Source organism: Manacus vitellinus, unplaced genomic scaffold (genome assembly GCF_001715985.3).
Source record: "Manacus vitellinus isolate BGI_N305 unplaced genomic scaffold, ASM171598v3 scaffold_10_pilon, whole genome shotgun sequence".
Classification (NCBI taxonomy): domain Eukaryota; kingdom Metazoa; phylum Chordata; class Aves; order Passeriformes; family Pipridae; genus Manacus; species Manacus vitellinus.
The window spans coordinates 2,309,194-2,329,903 of NW_021938838.1; the positions used below are offsets into that span (position 1 = coordinate 2,309,194).

At 57.8% G+C, this 20,710-nt stretch overlaps 1 protein-coding gene across 1 annotated transcript in view; it reads right to left on the minus strand.

Moving 5' to 3' along the window:
* Positions 1-7,026: 7,026 nt before the first annotated feature.
* The window catches only part of RIPOR1 (RHO family interacting cell polarization regulator 1), an 18,083-nt gene continuing 4,399 nt past the window's right edge, over positions 7,027-20,710 (minus strand). Inside the window, exons 2-23 of the mRNA XM_018083542.2 lie at positions 19,357-19,483; positions 16,988-17,137; positions 16,570-16,648; positions 16,229-16,252; positions 15,688-15,741; positions 15,427-15,579; positions 15,277-15,340; positions 15,151-15,194; positions 14,823-14,948; positions 14,428-14,576; positions 14,088-14,217; positions 13,744-13,884; positions 12,196-13,005; positions 11,563-11,702; positions 11,039-11,213; positions 10,752-10,887; positions 10,420-10,581; positions 10,125-10,283; positions 9,575-9,771; positions 9,386-9,469; positions 8,989-9,079; positions 7,027-7,966 (exon numbers count right to left, since the gene is read on the minus strand). Coding sequence (XP_017939031.2) covers positions 7,869-7,966; positions 8,989-9,079; positions 9,386-9,469; positions 9,575-9,771; positions 10,125-10,283; positions 10,420-10,581; positions 10,752-10,887; positions 11,039-11,213; positions 11,563-11,702; positions 12,196-13,005; positions 13,744-13,884; positions 14,088-14,217; positions 14,428-14,576; positions 14,823-14,948; positions 15,151-15,194; positions 15,277-15,340; positions 15,427-15,579; positions 15,688-15,741; positions 16,229-16,252; positions 16,570-16,648; positions 16,988-17,137; positions 19,357-19,483 — 3,293 coding nt within the window. The 3' untranslated portion in view covers positions 7,027-7,868. The remainder of the gene's footprint in view (positions 7,967-8,988; positions 9,080-9,385; positions 9,470-9,574; positions 9,772-10,124; positions 10,284-10,419; positions 10,582-10,751; positions 10,888-11,038; positions 11,214-11,562; positions 11,703-12,195; positions 13,006-13,743; positions 13,885-14,087; positions 14,218-14,427; positions 14,577-14,822; positions 14,949-15,150; positions 15,195-15,276; positions 15,341-15,426; positions 15,580-15,687; positions 15,742-16,228; positions 16,253-16,569; positions 16,649-16,987; positions 17,138-19,356; positions 19,484-20,710) is intronic.

Here is a 20,710-nt window from a genome sequence, read left to right on the forward strand (position 1 = left end):
GCACGCGGGGTCCTCAGCCAAAACCGCACCCTTCACCTCAGCTAAAACTGTCCCCTTCAGAGTCAAAATTGTCCCCCAATCCAAAACTGCCCCCCCAACCCAAAACTGCCTCCTAATCTAAAACTGCCCCCTTCACCTCATCTAAAACTGCCCCTTCATCTAAGCGAGAATTCCAGGGCAGGAGGCTGTTCCTCAGCTCCACGAGAAGGAGCTCCTGAGGACGATAAGGCCACAGTGAAAGTCTCATCTTCCATGCTGAGGAGGGGATTTACCCTTCTGCTGAAAGACCGAAGCTTTCCTTAAGCTGGAAGAGGAGTCAATATGATCATGAATTAATCACCAGGAAAGTCATAGGGCAGTTTTGTAAATACCAACAAGTGACTGGAATTAGAGTCTAAGAGGGGAAGTCGTATGAGGAGCGTCTGAGGGCACTTGTTCAGCCTGGAGAGGAGACTGAGGGCACAGCTCATTGTGGGCTGCAGCTTCTCATGAGTGGCACTGGAGGGGCAGCACCGACCTCTGCTCTCTGTGACCACTGACAGGACCCGAGGGAACATCTGGAGCTATTCCAGGAGAGGTTTAGGTTTTAGAATATTGGGAAAAGGTTCTCCACCCAAAGGGTGGTCGGGCACTGAACAGGCTCCCTGGGGAAGTCACAGCACCAACCCTGACAGAGCTCAAGAAGCGTTTGGACAACGCTCTCAGGCATGTGGTGGGATTCTTGGGGTTGTCCTGTGCAGGGCCTGGAGTTAGATTTGATGATCCTTGTGGGTCCCTTCCAGCTCGGGAGGTTCTGTCATTCTACAGTTCTGTGATTTAAGATGGTGTTTGCCTGGTGGTTTCAAAAGACCTTGGGCTTGCCAAGCTCGTAATTGGGTGGGAGAAACCGCTCCAGTTAGCTTCAGCACTGCAGGAATGGTGGATGTGCTGCCAGTGTTTAGTAGTGAGCTTCTGGGGAAGTCAACAAGGTTGACTTCCATCAGAAGTTAGACACCGCGGTGTTTTCTGTCCACAAATTTTCCCCAAAAGGTGGAAAGAGCCACGGCATCCACGGTGAGATGCATGAATTTATGTGAGAATGCACCAGGGCCTGCCTGTCTTTCATTTCCTGCAGTTCCCTGGGTTGCTGAATCTTTTGGGTTTAACATACTTTCTCATCTCCAGCAGTGCTGTAGCAGACCCAGAGCTGATTGACAGGCAAGCTAAGGAGGGGAGAATTCTATGAGCTCATGCTGCATCCTCTTGGTATTTTCCTACCATAAACCCATGTGAAATGGAGCAAGAGTAATGGGTTAAAATATTAATAGTTCAAAAAATCAAATGCATTGGAAGGAAGCTGCTTTTCTCTCCTTTTACTCCTCTATCAATCCCTGGAGGACAAGAAGGCCTGGAATGCAGAGAGAAATCTAAAATGTAAAGAAACCTCAACACAAGCCCATGCTGGTAGGACCAAAGAATTGTTAGGCTGTTACAGTTGAAATGGACATTAAAAACCTTGCATCAAATTTGCGCCTCTTGAGATGTCACTGCAGGTTGGGGTAAAAGCTGTTCAACAGCCTCAGCTTTACCACAACCTGCTTAGCAAGTGACAAACCCGTCAGAAAAACATTAGCATACATTAGCATGTGTAAGCTGCCCTTAAATCCTGGTCTGAATAATGCTGTGATGACTTGTTGAGCTGCACTGAGAGGGTCTGCCAGGCCTGTGAGTGGGGAGCTGAGCTTAGAGTGAGATCAGGCCCTGACCCGGCTTTACAGGTTTCTCCTGCCTAAATCTAAGCTCTCCCAGTCCTTGCAAAGCAGCAGAGCACCCTGGGCTGGTTTTGAGCACCGATACTCCTTTCGGGGCTGTTGACAACCCAGAACAAGTTTCCTTTTGAGGATCATGACACCTGGATGAGTCCATTAGCTCCTTCCAGCGGGGCCAGGGCAGCTTACCCAGAGGCCAGAGAGCACAAGCTGTGTGGAGTCACAACAATGCAGCTCTGGCTGAAGGAGAAAAAAGTCATAAAGCAATGGCAAAAAGTGGCCATTAATTATGACAGGGTGTAGCCCACAACCATGAGCTCCGGGGTCTTCCTTACATGAGAAATTTGAATCATCGAAACAGAACATCCTGTGTTTGAAGGAACTCAGAAGGATCTTTGAGTCCAGTGATGGGCAATCAAACGCTTTGTTAAAATCCAGAAAACCCACATCCATGGTCTTCCCTTTGGCCACTAGATGAGTTGGTATAGAAGGAAATTAAGTCAGCACAGCACGAAGAATCTGCTCAGAACGTTTCTGTAGTGTGAATTTTTTAAAAGTCATTTACATGCTAAGCTGTCAACCCATCAATTCTCGTGCTGTAATTTTTAGGAGGATGGCGTATCTCTCATCTGTAGCCTTGAATCCTGCTTTAAGCTTAAAATTTAGTTCAGGCACGAATCAAAATGGAGAGGAGCACTGGGTGTGTGTTAAACTGCTTCTTAAGCTGCTTTAAATACTCACCCAGGGCAGGGAGTAGATGGATGCTAATGATCCCTGTGCCTTTTGTTTGTAGCCATCCTATGGCAAACGTTTGCATCTTTCGTAGTAGGAATGTCGCTGCTTGGGAAGCAAAAGTTGTTTTGGCAAACACCTATACTTGGAATTCTGCTGGAAGTGCCCTGACCATGTACCAGCGAGTGCTGGGGGTCTGCCCTACTGATCCTGGGTTTTCTCACTTGGAGGCGCTTTTGAGCTGACTTGCAGGGAAACCAAATCCCCAGCTTCAGTTCGAATTGTGAGTGCTCCTGAAAATCGGCCTCCGAGCCTGTCCAAATTAGACACCCAGAGGCAGAAGCTCCTTCTAGGAAAGCTGCCTGAGCGAGGCTTTCCCCGAACACGCCCATGAGCAGAATGGCAAGAACTGAAGGTGAGGAGCTCCTGACCACCTTGCCGAGGCACTGGGTGAGCTCACCCTCCTCCTCCCAGCTCCATGCTTCCATCACACTCACAAGCCCTCAGGAGTCACCACTCCTCTCTCAGCTCTGAGGAAGACAGCAGTTGAGCTTGAGAGCACTAAATTAAGTTTTGGAGGGTGCCCGGAGCACCCTTTGGTCTCTGTATGAAATGAGGCCCCTGCTGTCACCCCAGGAGTGGCCCTTGGAGAACAAGCCCATGTGTATGTGCCCATCAGCCCTGCAAGGAACATGTCAGTGCTCCCGAGGAGGTTGTTCCTTTGCTGTGGTTCAGCTCAGATGTTCAAATCATCTCTGAGTGCCCTAGGGAGTGCTTTGGAAACATAATTTCCCACAGGCCTGGGATAAGGTGAGAGGTCCAACTCTGAGGTTGCTCAAACCAGAGATTCCCAAACCACAACCCCCTAAAAATGACTTGGCCTCAAGATTTAAGTAATTTCTTACACAAGGGCTGACTGGAGCTTGTGGTCCTCCAAAGTGGCAGTGTCTGCTTGGGGTCATTCTGACTGTTGGGTGTTCTTGGTGTCAACCCTGGGCAGCTGCACCAGCCCCGATTCTGTCAAAGAGGAGGGAACGTTGTGCTAATGGTCTGCAGGGTCTCCTCAGGACACTTCCCTGAGACCAGCAGGTAAAAATCAATACCACTAAGTGCTCCAGAATCCATATGCACCCCTTTAATTAAAAGAAAAACCAGCAGTAAATGGGGAAAAGGAACATCTTTCCAAAGCCACAGCACATGGATAATGTAACTGTGACACAGACACCCTCCCACGGGCTGCAGCTCCTACAAGAAAAGCAAGTAGCTGCTGAGCACAAGCACGTCCATACAGGAGGGGGATGTTTTAAGTGCTGACACAGATTTGGCTGACAAACACGGTGCTGGCACACTGTCTCCTTTGAAATAACAAATGCTGCCGCAGAACGTGCTCTGTGGGGCTGTGTCTGTCCCCGGGTGCTGCGAGAGTGGCTCCCGGGGAGTTCACCCAGTGAGGTGGTGTGGTCCGAAAAGCAGGACCATTTATTTTTGAAGTTTATTCCCGTTAAAATGTCAATCCTGCAATTCCAGGCGACCTGGTCATGTCCATGGGGCATAGGTCTTTGGCAATCCTGGCATACACCCATTCAGAGCAAGGGGCTGGGCAATAGATTCCTGAATTAATCTATTTGGGTTGCTTTCCCCCACATGTTCTTAAAGCTGCATAAATAACGATCTTGCAGTTCCAGGAGCAGAGTCATTTTGTCCTGGCCTGCAGCTCCCTGCCTACCCTGACAGAAATCTTCTTTCCTGCTCTGATCTCTACAGTCAAGGTGTAGCTTATCTCGGAAGGTGGAATTGTGCTGCAGGGAGGGGACTAGGTCTTGGCAGGGCAAGGAGAACACCCAGGTTGGTGAATGAATTGAATCTGTGGCTTTGGCTACTGGGACACCAGGCTGGTTTTATTTCCAGCAGTTATTCAGGGGGGTAAAGAAATGAAACCAAATGTGTAAGAGGGCTGGGCCAGTTTCCACCTCTCTGGTGCTCTTGTCCACAGTTGCATTTGTCAACTGGGACCCACATCCCTCACCTCTTGCTGCCTACAGCTGACAGTGGGATGCAGTGCTTTCCTCCTGGGGCTTGTCCAGTCTCCAAAACAGGTAGAAGGAGGCTGAGGCAGCAGTGATGCAACAGTGTCCCCCCTGGTTTCCCCCTGCCCACAATCCCATCTGCAGATAAAACTATACCCAAAAGTTACACTGAGGCAGTATCCCAGATGGGATCCCATATACCATGACGTGCTACACTCTGCCTGAGCCAGCCCCAAAAAGCTCTGCTACAGTGAGGAAGAGGGAAGTGGAGGCTGTAACCTCCTGGAGCTTGCTTAGAAACACCAGAAAGCATGGATGGAAGGACACTGCTTGGCCTGGGGGCCATAAATCCCCAGCTCCACTGGTGCTGGCAGTGCCTCTGCTCTGGCACGGGTGACTGGCAGCGCTGTGGGGCAATACTGGAGGGGAGGTCCCTGCCTCTGCTGCTTTTTGGGGACATCTTTGCTGCTCTAACCTACTCCCCTCCCAGGACCGTAAAGGCCACTAAGATGATTAAGGGATTGGAGCAGCTGTCATGAGAGCTGGGACTCTTTAGCTTGGAAAAACAAAGGCTTGAGAAGGGGATTCTTGTCCATGTCTTATTAATACCTGGTGGGGGTTAGAGAATCACAGAATCACAGAATAGTAAGGTTGGAAGGGACCACAGTGGGTCATCTGGTCCAACCTCCCTGCTCAAGCAGGGTCATCCCTGAGCACATGGCACAGGATTGTGTCCAGATGGTTTTTGAATATCTCCAGTGAGGGAGACTCCACACCCTCTCTGGGCAATCTGTTCAGTCTGCACTCACTGCACAGTAAAGAAATTCTTCCTCATGTTCAGGTGGAACTTCCTGGGCATCAGTTTCTGCCCGTTGCCTCTTGTCCTATTGCTGGGCACCACCAAGCAGAGCCTGGCTCCATCCTCTGACACTCTCCCTTTCAGATACTGATAAAGGTCTACTCTCAGTCATCTCTTCTGGAAGCTGAACAGGCCCAGCTCCCTCAGCCTGTCCTTGTAAGAGAGATGCTGCAGTCCCTTAATCATCTCTGGCCTCTGCTGGAAGCTGGTCCAGGAGCTCCATATCTCTCTTGTCCTGAGGAGTCCAGAACTGGACACAGCACTCCAGATGTGGCCTCACTTGGGCTGCGTAGAGGGACAGGATCAGCTCCCTCGACCTGCTGGCAGTGCTCTTCCTAATGCATCCCAGGATACCGTTTGCCTTCTTGGCCACAAGGGCACACTGCTGGCTCATGGACAGCTTGTTGTCCACCAGGACCCCCTGGTCCTTCTCTGCAGAGCTGTTCTCCAACAGGTCAGCCCCCAGCCTGTACTGGGGTTGCTCAGGGACCTGCAAGGACCAGCAGGAGGTGATGGACAGGGTTTGGAGAAGAGGAAGGCAAAAGAGATAAAGCTTAAAAAAAAACCCCTCCATTGAAACCGTAGAGGCACATCACAGGGACAGGGGGAGCAGTTCTGGGGTCCCCCAGCCCCACGGTGACACCACGCAGGAGCAAGCAGGCAGCCCCACTCTGTGGTGCAGGCACAAATCTCCAGTGTTCCCCCTCTTTCTGCCCAGCCCATGGGGAGGTGGCACAAGACCCAGTGCTCTGCCATGCACTTTGTGGCCCAATGCCACCTCCTCCTTGGTGGGGAGGAAGGCTCCGTGTCAACCAACCACACGCTGCCAAGGCTACTGAACTCGGGAAACAAAATCAAAGCAGTGAGAAGTGTTTGTGTTGCGAGTGTCAGGGAGGTGGCCCCCATCACGTTGCCCCCATCAGAGCCACCAAGAGGTCAAAGTTCCTTCCTGGGAGAGCCAGAGGAAACAGCACTTCCTTCCCAGTAAGCTTCCAATAAACTTCCTTCCCAGCAAGCTTCCCAGCAATCCAGCAGCTCATAGGTGCCAGGCAAGCTGCACAGGAGGGGCACAAAACCTCCAGCCCCAGGGGAAGGTGGTGAGGGAAAAGCAGCAAGAGGGGCCACAGGGAGCAGTCCCTTCTCCCAGCCCAGTACCACACAGCGAGGTGGGGACAGCGGATATCCTGGGATGAGGCACAGCGGCTTAGGGTGGTTTAGCATTCCCTGTCACACCCATCCGGTGCGAGGGCGTCTGGGGACACAGCTATGGCCACCGCAGCTGCTGCAATTTGCTCCCAGTGCTGGACATGGGTCCTTACTGGTCCAAACTGGAGGTCAGGGCCTGGATAACCATTCCCACGTGGCAGCAGCTGGAGATGGGGAATGTGTGGATTTGCATGCACATGCACAGCGCTGTCACTGTTCCAGAGCCAGCCCTGGTTCCAGTGGCTCCTATCCTGTGTGGCCACCTCATACCACCTTGGGTGATGCTTCCCATGCCCAGCAGCCAAATTTTGGCAACATTTGGCTGAGGTGCAGGCAGTGCCAGAAATCACAATAATTTCCCACAACACCCCATCACCCTCCAGCTGTCTAAGCTGACCCTCAGCCTGCCCTGTCCCAGGGCACTGGGGCCAAAGAAACACCCTCACAGCAACACTGACAGTCATTAAACGTTTGGTTTTATTTCTGGTTTAAAATCAAAATTAGTCATTCTCTGTAATTACATTATATATAGATTTATAGAGACATTATAGAAAAGAATTTTTTGCTTTTGTTTTTCTGCAAAAATCTGTAAATAAAAAATAAAATAAAACAGAACAAACCAAAAAAAAAAAGGTGGCAGCTTCTGTCTGTCCGTCTGTCCGTCCCTCTATTGCTCCTCCTGCCCCTGCCCTCCACGGCACTTCCCAACAGACCAGGAAAGGCTCTGGGCTGGGGCCACACCTCACTACTCTCCCTACAGCCACAGCCGGGGAGCGACAGGAGCATGTGGAGCTGGAAAGAAGAAACGCCAGCAGAATATATTAATATCTTATATTTCATTTTATTTAAGTCCTGGGGACTCCAGGTGGCAGAGGGCAGCAGTCCCCATGGCCCAGGCAACTCCTGGAAAGAAACAGCAAAGTTTCCAAAGTGCAGGTCCTTCCGGGACAGGGCGCGCACCCTCGAGCAAGAGGAAGGCAAGAGGAGCGGAGAAATCCGGTACCTCTCCCCGCCGCCCCGGGGGGCAGGAAGGGTGGGCTCCGCGGGTATTTTAAATAGCGATCAGAGGGTGGGATGTGCAGCGAGCCCCCCTGCCCAGCGGTGCGGAGGTGGCCCCCGGGGCCGGGGCGGGAAGCGGTGCTCCGTAAGGCAGTGTGCGGCCGTGGCGAGCTGCCGGCGGGGTAATACTGCGGTGTGGTGCCGAGAGCGGGAGCTGCCGGGTCCCCAGTCCGTGCAAGCCCGGGCGGCCCGGCGGTGCCTGTGCCCTCAGGGATGGCAGGTGGGCGTGCGTGGGTCTCAGAAAGCTGTACTGGCCATGCTGGCTGGTGCAAAGATCCGTGGGAGGCTGTCCAGGGTCTCCTCCAGCCGCCGGTGAGCTGATTTACCATCTTCCCCTGCAAGTACACACCGTGGTCAGTGATCCGAACTGCAGGAGTTCTGTCCCCTGCTCATCCCTGGCCACCTTTCCCGGCCCTTACAGGGAAACATGCCTAATGCCTGGCAGAGCCTGCGTGCTATGGCCACAGCATGGAGACCTCTCTTGTCCTCCTTAGCACACCCTTGGGCAGGTCCCAGCTGGGATCCGGCTCAAAAACTCCCCAGAGCTCCTGATTCAGAGGTTGCAAATCCTGTTCCTCAGCTGCCCACGCGGGGCAGGGATCACCCGTGTTTTGGCTGCAGGAGTGTTGGCTTGTGGAGAGCCTCACTTGAAGCCAAGGGACCAGTGCTCAGGGCTGTGCCAGCTCTGGCGGCTCCAACAGCTGTGCACATCTGCATGCACTGGCACAGGGGTCCCGAGGGCTCCCCCAGGACCCCCGAGCACACACAGGGATGCACACACCCATGCTACAGGCTCACTCTGAGCTCTTTGCCCGGCACCCTCACACGCAAATCTGCCCACAGCGGCCATCCCCAGCAAGAGGTGGTGACATGGACAATCTGCTGGGACATAGGACACAAGGCGTCTACATGTGCTGGGGTGCCACAGGGATGGGCACTATCAACAACCAAGACACACAGACTCCGAAACGTGACATGGCTGACAGGCTCTAAGACGGAGACATTCGTGAGCAAAGCGGCAGGAGCGGGGACAAGGGGGACGAGGACGGCTCACGTGTCCCAACCTGTGCAGCAGCTGCCGCGATCTGGAGGCCTAGAAACCCACTCAGATGGTTCTCTCAGGGCCATCTAGCAAATAATAAATAACAACCAGGCTTAGTGCTGTGGCCACAGGATGCCTGGCCCTCGCTGCCCGCTGCCAGCTTGCTCTTGCCCAGCAGAGCTTGGGGCACGATGAGCCAGAGTGTGTGGGGTAGGCAGGGACCAGCCCTGTCGTCCGTGGGCACTGCTGGCACCAGGAAATGCCTCTTGGGATGCTGTGGGTGGAGAGGGAGCAGAGAAATAGCGGAACACTCACCACACAGCATCAGGCTCTGCTTGGCTGCCTCCCGCACGGGCTCTTTGTCGGTTTGGCACAGGTAAACCAGCTGCTCAATACTCTCCTTGGCCTGCAGAAGAAGGGACAAGGGGCTGAGTGTGGCTAGCACGGTGGGAGCAGGGACACAGCCCACAGGGGAAGGCAGCACAGGGCATTGCAGCCCCACAGTGCAAGGAAGCTGCACATCCTGTCCCTTTTTTCCCCATTTCCTTTCCTGCCCTGCCCCTGCCTGCTGCTCCAGCACATTTGGGGCACCCCCAGCTCCTCCCCCCGGCAGCAGGGGGCTGTGCAGGTGTGTCCAGAGTCACCGGCCACAGGCATTTCCTCTTCCTTTGGAACATGCAGCTCTGCTGCCTCCTTCCCCCACCCCTCTCACCTTCAGGCAGCCCAGTGCCGCACACCCCGCCACTCGTGTCTGCACCTCCTCATCCTCCAGCTGCTCCAGGAAGCACACGAGGGCCTGGGGGAGATGGGAGTCAGTGCCACCACCTGCAGCAGAGCTGGGGGCAGCCGCCCAGGGGCTGTGGCCCCAGCCCATCTCATCCCTGGTTTGCCCAGTACGTACCCGTTGGCGGAAGCGGGGGTTTTCTGCCAGGCTGCGGAGCTGGGCTGACACGGCGCTCACCACCTTGCTGTTGCCCTCCACGAGGAGCAGGCTCAGTGCCTTTAGTCCCTCCTTCTTCAGGCGGGCCTCGGGCACACGCTTCAGGGCCCGCAGCACAACGTCCTGGTCGTCCGAGTTGAGGTTCTGTGCCAGCAGTGCTGCAGGAAGCCAAAGGCTCAGCCAAGGTGTGGGGAGCCATGTGGCACTGCCCCTGCACCCATCACCACAGGGAACCCATCCCTGGGCACCCTGCATCCATGCTGGGCAGAGGTGGCCCCACACAGGGTGCTCATACATAGAGTTGTCCCCCAAGATGTGGGGACCTACATCAAGGACATGGGAAGGCAGCATGGGAGTGGACAGCGCTCTGGATCAGACTGACTTGCCCAGCCTGAGCATGGCTGAGCCTCTGGGTGATGCCCAGTCATGGCAGTGCTGCAGGGTGATCAATGACTATGGTCATGCTCTGACACCTCATCCCAGGGCCTAAGGAGGATGGTAGGGCACCCACCTTCCTCTGCCAGCTCCATCATGTAGGTGTCAAGCACCAGGGCACCGAGCGACTCAAAGTGGCTCCAGTACTGGAAGATGGTGACCTGCTCGCTCTGGGCACTGCCAGGCCGCCGGGGCAGCCGCCGGTTCAGCACGTCCTCCACAAGTTTCACACATACTGTGGGAAAGAGCCAGAATCACAGTGTGCAGCAGCTGTGGTCACCCCTCTGAGGGGCTCTTGGCCCCCACATACTCCCACTCATGGTCACCAAGCGAGGCTGCCAACTCCCGGCATACCCTTGGCACCCACTCACCAGCATCAGCCAAACCAGGGTGCTGCTCACTGATGGGCGCTGCATACTGGGCACTGAGCACCTGCAGGAACCGCTCCACGGAGCAGGTGTAGACATTGGGCACCTCCACACAAAGGTCCCAGAGAGGCAGCACGCCTTCCTTCCGCGTGGAGAACTGCACCACTGCAGGGACAGGGGTTGTCAAACCTCCTGAGGCCATGGCAGCAGGCAGGTGACTCCTGCCCTCCACCTGGCATGGCCCCTTTGCTGCCCAGCCGTGCCCGTGAGGGGACACCAGGCTTCACACAGCCTCCAGGGTGGCACAGAGGGTCCCCTCGGCCGCGTGTCCTTACCGTCAGCGGCCGAGCTGGCCGCTCCCGCGCGCTCCTCCGTCAGCTGGCACACGATCTCCAGCACCTGCGACTCCCGCAGCAGCCTGTCCAGGGCGTACATCTCCTGGCACCGCAGGGGACCGAAGGTGCCCAGCTTCTGCAAGGCACAGCCAAACCAGACACCTCAGGGACAGAGCTCACCGCCCACACCACAGTGCCTCCATGCCACGGCCAGGCACCCCCTGAGGGGGGACCTACAGCCCACCCCAGGGTGTCTCCGGCTGCTGTACCCCGTCCCTGGTCCTCACCAGCAGCAGGCAGTTGCAGTTGTTGAGGTGAAGCACCAGAGCTTTATCCAGGAACTCGTTGCCGGTGCTCATGGGGTCAGTGCTGGCCTCAGAGCCGCTGCACATTCCAGTGTCATCTGCCCCCATCTCGCCGGCGCTGGGGGCCCGGGTGCTGCGCAGGGGTCTGCCAGCCTTCCTGCAAGACAGGGAGAGATCAAGGCACTGGATCAGCACAGGAAACCTGGATCTGGCCCTTCCCCACCCACAGGGCAGAGTTTCTGTAGGACCTATAGCATCACAGCTGGGAAAAGGAGCAGGTCCCAGAGGCACAGGGGCTGCCTCCAGCCCAGCCCCATGGAGGGATGCAGGGTGACACTGTGCCACCAGAAGGACCAGATACTGCTGTTTCTTGGCCTGGCCCTTCTCTGAGCTGTGATGGGCCAGTCTAAATGTGTTTGGGCACCCTGGCAGAGGTGGCCATCCCCCATCCCTTGTGCAGGGGTGCCTCCTGCCCTGTGCCCCATCCCATAAGCCCTGCTGTGCACCTCTCATCTTGGAGAGGCTCTTCCTCAGAGCCCTCTGAATCCTCCATGTCAGAGGTGTTGAGGAAGCTGAAGCTCTCCAGCGCGTGCTCCACTGTCAGGCTGATGCTGGAAGCCCGGCTGAGGAAGACGCCCTGTTTCTGCTGTGGAGGAAGACATGGTGGGGTTGAATCCTGGTTCACTAGCCAAGACAGCCCTGCCACACATATTCCCAGCTATGCCATCAGGGGTGGCCCCATCTCCATCATCCCTGGGCACTGCCATCAGGGGTGAACCCTGTCCCCATCATCCCTGGAGACTTCCAACCGGGGTGACTCTACCCCCATCATCTCTAAGCACTGCCACCAGAGATGATCACCATTCCCATCATCCGTGGGCACTGCCAGCACGGATGGCTCTGTCCTTGTCCACTGGCACTGTCAGCTCGGATGGACTCATCCCCCTTGTCTCTAGACACTGCTGGAAGGGATAGCCCTGTCCCCATAATCCCTGGGCACTGCCAGCAGGGATGGTCCTGTCCCCATTGTCCCTGAGCACTGTCAGCAGGGCTGGCCCTGTCCCCATTGTCCCCAGACACATTGCCAGCCACAAATGCCCTGTCCCCATCACCCCTGAACACCACTGAGAGCTCCTCACCAGCAGCATCTCCTCCAGACGCTTGAGCTCCCGTTCAAGGGGCTGCAGCTCTGGGAACTGCCCCCGATAGTCCTCCAGGGCTGAGCCCAGAAGGCTGATTGCCTCCTCCAGCCCTGAATCCACCACCTTCCCCCGTGGCACCTCGGGGGCACTGGCAGGCAGCGGTGGGGTGGGGACAGGCCTCTCCTCCACAGAGGCTTGTGCCAGTGCTGCAGGGACCTCGGTGTCACAGCCACCCTGTGCTGGTGCCTGGTTCTGCACTGGCTCGGCCCTGCCAGCCTCCTCACAGGAGGTGGCCCATGCTGCAGAGGCTCGGGGCTTGRCCTCAGCGTCCCTGTCCTGCCCTGCCACAGCCGCTGCCACTGCGGCGCCGGGGAGAGAGTCTGCATCTTGCTCGCCCGTCCCTGTGTCCTCTGGGCTGGGCATGGGCTCCCAGGGGCTCTCCACAGCCTTGGCCTCCATCGTGGCGTCCACGCTGGCCTCGCTGATGTGGCTCAGAGTCCGGGAGTAGGGCACGTGCCCGTTGGCCACTGTATCCTTCTTACGGCTGCCCGACTCCTCTGGCTGGCTCCCGGAAGGGGAGACGCTGCTGCCACTGGTCCCAAGGCCAGTCTCGGCCTCGTCTGGTTGCTGGGAGAAGGAGATCTCAATGGCTGGGGCGGAGGCCTGCACCTCGGGCTGCACGATGGGCTTGTGGGTGGTGTGGCGGGCGCTGCCGGACAGCTGGGGGCTGGAGGAGTCGTCCGAGGACTCGGACGAGATGGACCAGGCTGTGCCGTTCTCCAGCTCCTCCTGGCGCCGCAGCATGTTCTGCAGAGGAGAGAGTGGTGTCAGCCAAGACCCTCCTCCTGCTGCCCCCACTCCTCTGGCTGTCTTCCTGTCAACCAGGGGTCCAGCTGAGCTGGAGGGCACTGAGGCTGCCAAAGCTCTGCTGGCACAGCAGGATGGGCAGCGAGGTCTCAGCAGACCACGGCTGCCTATTCCAGCCCTGGATCTCACCCCATGCCAGCAGGCAGTCCGCCTCCCCATGCCCAGCCCCTGGAGCCCTGGGGTGCCAGCTGCTCCCCAGCACAGTGGGATGCAACACCTAGAGCCAAGGACACCACCCACCATGGCTGCAAGGACTGAAACAGGTCCAGCATCAGCTCACGTGGACGGCACCAGCCATTACACCAACGTCGTGGTTCAGTGTCACTGAACCGGTGCCACGTCAACATCATGTTAGAGTCAAACCAGCACCATGACACCATCACACCAGCACCATCACCAGCACCATGCCAATGCCACGGCACAGCACACCAATGCCACCAGCACGGGGACACAGAGAAGCTTTCTACTCACTAGTGCCCGGTTCTTGCACAGGGGTGAACCCAGGCTCCCCTAGGTTGGGGACTAGCTCTGCAGGACCAGCCAGACCCCAGCCTGGCAGGATCAGGCCTTTGGGCATCAGTGAGGGATGGTGAGTAGGAGACAAGGAGCGGCTACGGCTACTGCGGGATGGCCACACTGCTGGGCTAAGCTACCGGCCTGCTCCAGCCCCGCACTTACGCAGCCCTGCTGCGGCCATCTCCCGAGCTCGGCCGAGGAGACATCGCCACAGGAGCAGCTCTGAGAGAGCTTCTCGAAGAGTGTCTCCCGAAAGATGTCCAGCAAGGACCAACCGCGCTTGTCGGCCGCCCGCTCCGGGCTCTTGGGCAGAGAGAAGAGGAGCTGTGAACGCGGGAGGGAGGAGCAGGCACCGGTACCAGGGAGTTGTGGCTGGATGGCTGGAGAGGAGCTGCCACCCCTGTCCCTGAGCTGTGCCACCCTCTGAGATGCAGCATGGGCACATCCCCGTGTGGACCCCACCAGTGCCCACCTCTCCTGAGCAGCCCTGCCTGGTGCACACTTACATAGAACGCCTGTTCCCGAAGGGATGGCGTGTCAGGTGGACTCTGGTTGTAGGTAGAGAACCTCTTGTTCACTGTGGGCGCCTTGTTGACGGTGCTGGCTGCTGAGGGCTGGTCATCCTTGTCGAAGGGGCTGGGGAGGACAGCAGGGAGGTGAGGGATGTGTGCCAGCTTGGGGGGGAAGTCTCAGGACACCAGGACCCCCTCCATTCCAGCTCTGGTTTTCCATAATTACAGCCCAGTTTTGGGATGGGAGAGCCTGGGCAGGTCACCTCTTGCCATACCATACTGGGTATCCCCAGCACTACCATGTGCCACCAGCAATGCCTGCTGAGGTACTCACTTCCAGGTCACCTCCAGGCTGAGTTTGAGGGTGCCCAGGTCATTGATATCCACAGCCACTACCTGGGGCAGAGCTGCAAAGAGGTCCTTGGTCTCGCAGGACACGTTGCCCACCACCACATGGTTGGCCAGGCTCTTTAGCTCTGTCACCTGGAGAAGGAGGAGAGGAGAAGATGAAGCCATGGGCCAGTGAGAGTGAGGTGCTGAAGAGACGCCCAGGAAAGTGGTGGAATCACCATCCCTGAAAATGTTCAAAAAATGTGTGGATGTGGCACTTGGGATGTGGTTTAAGGGTGGGGCTGGACTCAATGATCATAGTGGTCTTTTCCAACCTAAATGACTCTGATACAGGGGGGTAGCTGGCTCACACCATCCCTGCCCTCTTCTGCACTGTACCTTGATAGAGAGGAACTCGGTGATGAGGGGCAAGAAAACCATTTCCTCGCTGTCCCACACCTGCTTGCTGTTCACCTCGATGCGCCCCCGCAGCTTCCACCGCTGCCGTCCGTACTTCATGAAGATCTGGGGATGCAGAGGGGTGGGTATGGGGGAGACAGGACACCAGGATGCTCTCTGTGTGTCCCCAGGCATGGCCACGGACCCATGCCACCCACCACCACCCTGCAACATGCCCTCCGTGCCAGCGCCCACCTACACCCCCAAGACAGCCCAAGGACCACAGGGCAGGAGAAGAGCAGAACCCATCCCATTTGGTCCCACCAACCTCATACTGGTCACCAGCACAAAGCCGGGCAAAGCCTGCCAGTCCTGCAAGAGAAGGCAGAGGTGCGTCAGCAGGCAGCAGGCAGCCAGGCAGGCAGAGGGATAGGGATGGAGCGGGACACGGTACCTTTCATCCGGACATGGAACTCGCCCAGCTGGCTCTCCAGATCATTTTCCAATAGACACATGTTCTGGGAACACACGGATGGACAAGATCCATCAGCAGACACTCATGGGACCCAGCACCCTGCCATCCCACCCCTGCCAGCTGCCTCACCTCTGTGTACTCCTTGTAGCCCTTGCTGGCCTCGGCCAGGCTCTCCCGTGCCTCCCGGCTGCCTGGCGAGCCCGTGCTGTAAGCCTTGACCATGTTGTGGGCTCCATCCCGGAGCCGCCGCTGGATGCAATAAGCCTCATACAGCTCATCTATCTGCAAGGACAGGCCCGAGCTGTGGTGAGGGGCAGGGCTGGGGACAGCACAGGCACCCTGCTGTGGCACCGAGGTTACCCCAAGGTGACCCCAGTCCCCAGCTCTCACCTTGCTGGCATGAAACTCCAGGCGACGCAGGAAGCGCTCGATGGACTTGACTTGCTGGAAAAGCAGAGGAGATGGTGTGAGCAGCAGCACAGCTGCTCTGCAGAGATGCAGGTCGGGATGTGCCCTCTGCGTCCCCCACGCCGTGGCTGGGACACGTCCTGGACACCAGCCCTGCCTGGGAGCTGCAGGGTGGCAGCCACCAGGGAGCACCCTCGTGCTGCAGCCTCCTCCAGGCTTTCCTGCTCTTGAGGGTCCTCCAAGACCCAAGCCAGGCTCCAGGGTGCTTTTTTGCCCAGCCTTAGAGACAACCTGGGCCCAGCACTTGCTAAAAACAGCTTTTGTTTGCAAGAAGCAGGTTACAAGCACATCTCTGCTTCATCCCCTGCCCAGAGCCACCCTGCCTGCAGAGCCCCAATCCCTCCCCCACCCTGATCCCAGGGGACAGGCAGCAGGGCAGTGCTAGCAGAGCAGGGTTGGCAGTAGAACATCCCAGGCACTTGGAAGGGAGATACGAGGGGGATGGGGCACTGATCCCGCTTACCTTATCCAGATCGTAGAGAAAGCCCTGGAGGAGAGAGGAGAGGGATAAGATGCAGCACAAAGCCCGCTCTGTCCACCCAAGGAGACCCAGCACATTGCACCCACCACCCATAGCACGGCAGTGGGACATGCAGCACCCAGCCGGGGCTGGAGAGTGCATGACAAAGGGACGGGAGCCCTGTGAAGCCCAACACCAGAGCCTGGGCTGGCCCCCCACATCCCCACAGAAACAGGCTCTGCCCCAGGACACAGATGGACCATGAGCTGCCCCAGCTGTGCCACAACCCTGGCTGTCTGCCCAAGGCACCGCTCCCTGTAAGGCTCTTCCCAAGCAGCACTCACCAGGCGTGAATTCCTCTTGGACTCACGGATCTGGGTGCTGAGCTTCTCCAGTTCCAGCTGGTGCACCTCAAGGTAGGCTCTGAGGGAAAACACACCATGGGGGTCAGGCTGGGATGCTGTATTCCAGGCTCCTGCCACCCACAGCCCACGCCAACCCCGCACACCTGGCACTGCATCCCCACTCCCTGTTCCAGCACCCAGGCGTGGGAACCCATTCATGCCTCTGCATGGGCTGTGGTGGGATGCAGGACCCCATACAGCTCCGGGACCCCAGGGCACCGTGCCCAGGAGACCTGGCATGTCCCTGCCTGGTGAGAGCAGAGAGCTGCCAACCCCAACCCACGTCACAAGCTGTCCCTGTGCCCCTCAGGGGCTCCCTGCCTCCCCCCACTCGGCCACAGGGAGCCCCAGCACTTACGTCAGGCCTTTCTTGAGAGCTTCATACACCTCGTCCAGGCGGTTGGGCTGAGGCACCTTGGGTGGTGGGGATTTGTGGGACATTGAGAACATCCTACTGACCCTGGAGCCAGTCTTGCGGGAAACGGTGGGGGTGAAGGGCGAGAGGTTCCTGGGGAGAGAGGCAGGCAAAGCCAGTATGGCCACGGTCAGCACACAGCACCAAGGTCCTCCTGGATGCCTCAGCCTGCTGGGCACCCTGTCTCAAGACAAGGAGGAGCTCTGGGATGGAGGCCAGGTCCCCCTGCTTCTCTCGGGACTCCCCAGCAGTCAGTCTAACCAACCAGCGGGGCTGGAAGACACAGAGCCATAAAGCTGGGCAGCACTGCCTGCACCACATGCCTGCAGCCCCCTGCAATGCATTTGGCTGCTCCAAAACCATGGGAAAGACAAAGAGAAACCCACAAAGGTAGAGCTGGAGAGGAGCAGGGAGGTAACCCCATCCCAGCGGGGTCCAAGAGTCTGGCTGTGGTACAGCCTCTGTGAAGGTGGGGAGGTCCCAGGTGCCGGTCAGGGGGAGCAAAGGTAAATGGAGATGGCACCAGCTGGAGCCAAGCTGTGTTCCTGGAGTGCCTGTGGGGACATCTCCAGCGCTGGTGCCCCTCTGAAGGGGCCATGCTCTGCTCCATCCCCAGCACCCGAGGCTGCCAGGGGCTTAGAAATGCTCTCTGGGCACTGTGGTAGGGTGACACATGCCACCTTTGGCTTGACAGCCTGTCACCTGCTCCCAGGATCAGGCAGAGATCCCAACGCGTGGCAGCATGGGAGAACCCTGGGGACCAGCAGCCCTGTCACCCCATCACCCAGCGCAGCCACATGGGACAAGGACATCCTCACTGATGCTGTGCCTCTTCAGATGTCACCAAACCTGCTGGATGGAACTGCCTCCCCCAGCCGACCCACAGCGTGCCGACCCAGCGCCCGGGACCTGAACACCTCCCTTCCTGCCTTGTGCAATGGAGTCACTCCCCAGCCCAGCCAGCAACGCCTCGCTCAGACCGGCTCTTCCCTTCCTCCTTTCAAAGCATCATCATCATGCCACCAGTGCCCAGGAGACACCAGGGGCTCCTCAGTTCCCAGCCTTAGGCTGTACCTCCCATCCTGTCCCGCTCTTCGCAGAAGTGACCAAAACACTTCCCCGAATCATCCGTGGGGGAAATGAATGTCTTGGCCTCCTCCCAAGCTGGAGCGATGGGTAAGCGCCTAATTTCCACCATTCCTCCTCATTCCCTTCCTCCGGAGTCCCTGGAGGCATCTCCCACAAGCATCTCCCCACCAGCCACTTGGCTGCAGGCATCTAAAAATCCTCCCTATTCCCTGTCCCTAAGCAACCCCCTTTACACCCCCAGATCAAATGAGCTGGTGATCTACAAAGTGGTACTTGGTCCAGAGGACAGGACTTGGGGACAAGAGCTGAGCAGGTCTGGAGGATTTCTGGGCACAGGGAGGCTTTTCCTGGGCTTGTGCCCACCCAAAGAAGATGCCCCCAGCATGGCCAGGCAGCTTAGCACTACTTTCCTTGGCCATTTGGCTGAGAGACATCTTCCCCTAGCAATGGTAGGTGCACTGGAAAGTTAGAAGCTTGGGTGAGCACTAGGAAAGGGGATTAAAAGCACTAAATTGCTTTAGTCCCACAGCCCAACCTGTGGCATTCCCGAGAACCACCTGTGAGAGGGTATCTGGGAGCTAGGAATGGTGGGGAGGGGGGTGGTGGGGACAAGCAGTGTGTGGGGTGGTTGTCACTGACAGGAGGCTCAGCAGAGAGGAGGAGGATGAAGGGGATGATGGGACCATAACATCGCCAGTGGATGGAGAGGATGAGTAGGGAATGGCTGCTCCTCGCACCACAGTTGACAGGAGGCCAGTAAAACCTTCAGTCACAGGTTTGAGGTGACCTCGAGGAAACCCTGATTCACACCAGCACTCACAACCCCGAAACTGGCTGCTGCAGGATGTCAAGGCCATCAAGGCACTTCGAAGCCACCCCAGCTCCACTGCACCCATTAAACACGATGAGATGGTCACAGGGAAGCTCTTAAGAGCGGGCTGAAGAATGAGGTGAGCTACACCTGTCCCCTCCATGCTCTGGCGGCTGCAGGGTCCTCACCCTGCCTGGGGTACAGCACAGCGGAGGGTTGGGGTGATGGGTTCTGTCTCCCACATGGCCTCAGTGCTCCCTGCAGACCCCTGTGCAATGTCCCCTCGCTACCACAAAGGTCCCTGAGGGAGATGATGGGACAGCTGGATAGGAAGGAGCCTCGGGATGTGCAGCAGGTCCCACCACAACGCCCAAGCCTGTCCCTGTCCCCAGGATGAGCAGCCATCTCCTACCTGAAGGGCCGGTCGGCCGATGAGTTCACTCCGGCAAAGGACTGGCTCCTATTGATCTTGGTGACGAGGACTCGGCGCTGCGGGCGCACAGACAGTGACATCGTTGAGTGTGACCTGGAGGGCCTCCCTGGGGACAATGACACAGCAGGGTCACCAGCAGCCGGGTGGGGACACACACGCAGACAGAGGTGCCGCTGGGACTGAGAGTGGCACCCATGGACCATGGACTGCGAGCCTTCCCAGCCTCTCAGTCCAAGAACACTCCTGGTGGCACCGGGACACAGGGCCCATTCTGCCCCCAGGGATGCTGCCAGTGGCCTGCCCTGGGTGAAGCAGGGCCCTGGACACTGTGAGCACTCAGTGGGGACAGACAGACGGATGTGTCCGAGCTTGGCCCCATGGGAGCCACAGGAGGGGGCTGATGTCCAGTGCCTGCCATGGCCCTTCCCAGACATGACCATGACAAACCCTAAGCTGTGTCCCAGGCCAGACACCTCCTCCTGAACCCCACTTTGTCCCACATCCTGCCATCACCCGTGCCACCCTGCTGCAGGGGCAGGAAGGGCGCGGGGCTGGACCCAGACGCCCAGCCCTTTGCTGTCTCCTCATTCACTTCCGCTCGCTCCAGCAACCAGGGGGGAAACCCAAGGACAACAAAGCACTTTGGAAAGTTCCTGGCTTTGCCAGGAGCTCTGTGTTGGGGAAGAAAAGGCTGAGCCATTCCCTGCCAGACTCTGGAAAGTCCATGCGGGCAGCACATGTCCAGCCCCACAGCTGCTGCACCCCTGCAGTGACAGCGCCAGGAGACCTGAAACTGGTACCTGAAACTACCTGCCTGTCCCCACCATGTCCGGTGCAGTGGATGCCAATCAGGACGATGCAGATTTCTGAGTCTTGGGGCAGGAGCATCCCTGCAGCCCTGGCTGGAGCTCACGAAGAGCAGCCCAAAGCACAAGGCAAGGGCAGGGGAGTCTGGGGTTCCCGGCCACCCCCAGCAGTGCCAGCTGGGCACAGGGAGGAGCCCAGCCCACAGGGCAGCCACAGAGGAGCGGGATGTGGGATGTTCCACTTCATTCTGCCCACTGCTGATGGCAGCTCAGTGCCCCTACCCCTGACAATCCCGAGCTGAGCTGTGGGTTAGGGAGCCAGGAGCTGCTGGGGATGAACCCACACGGCATCCAGCAGTCACACACCCTGCCAGGAAAGGCCAGGCAGGGCCCCAGGGATGCACAGCTTCCCTGGCTGGCAAACTAGGCCAGAGCTACCTCCCCATATCCCAAGGGGCTCACTCCTGCCTCCAGCATGGCTGACAGCCAGTGGACACCACAGRGACACAGGCTCTGCTGGGGCTGCC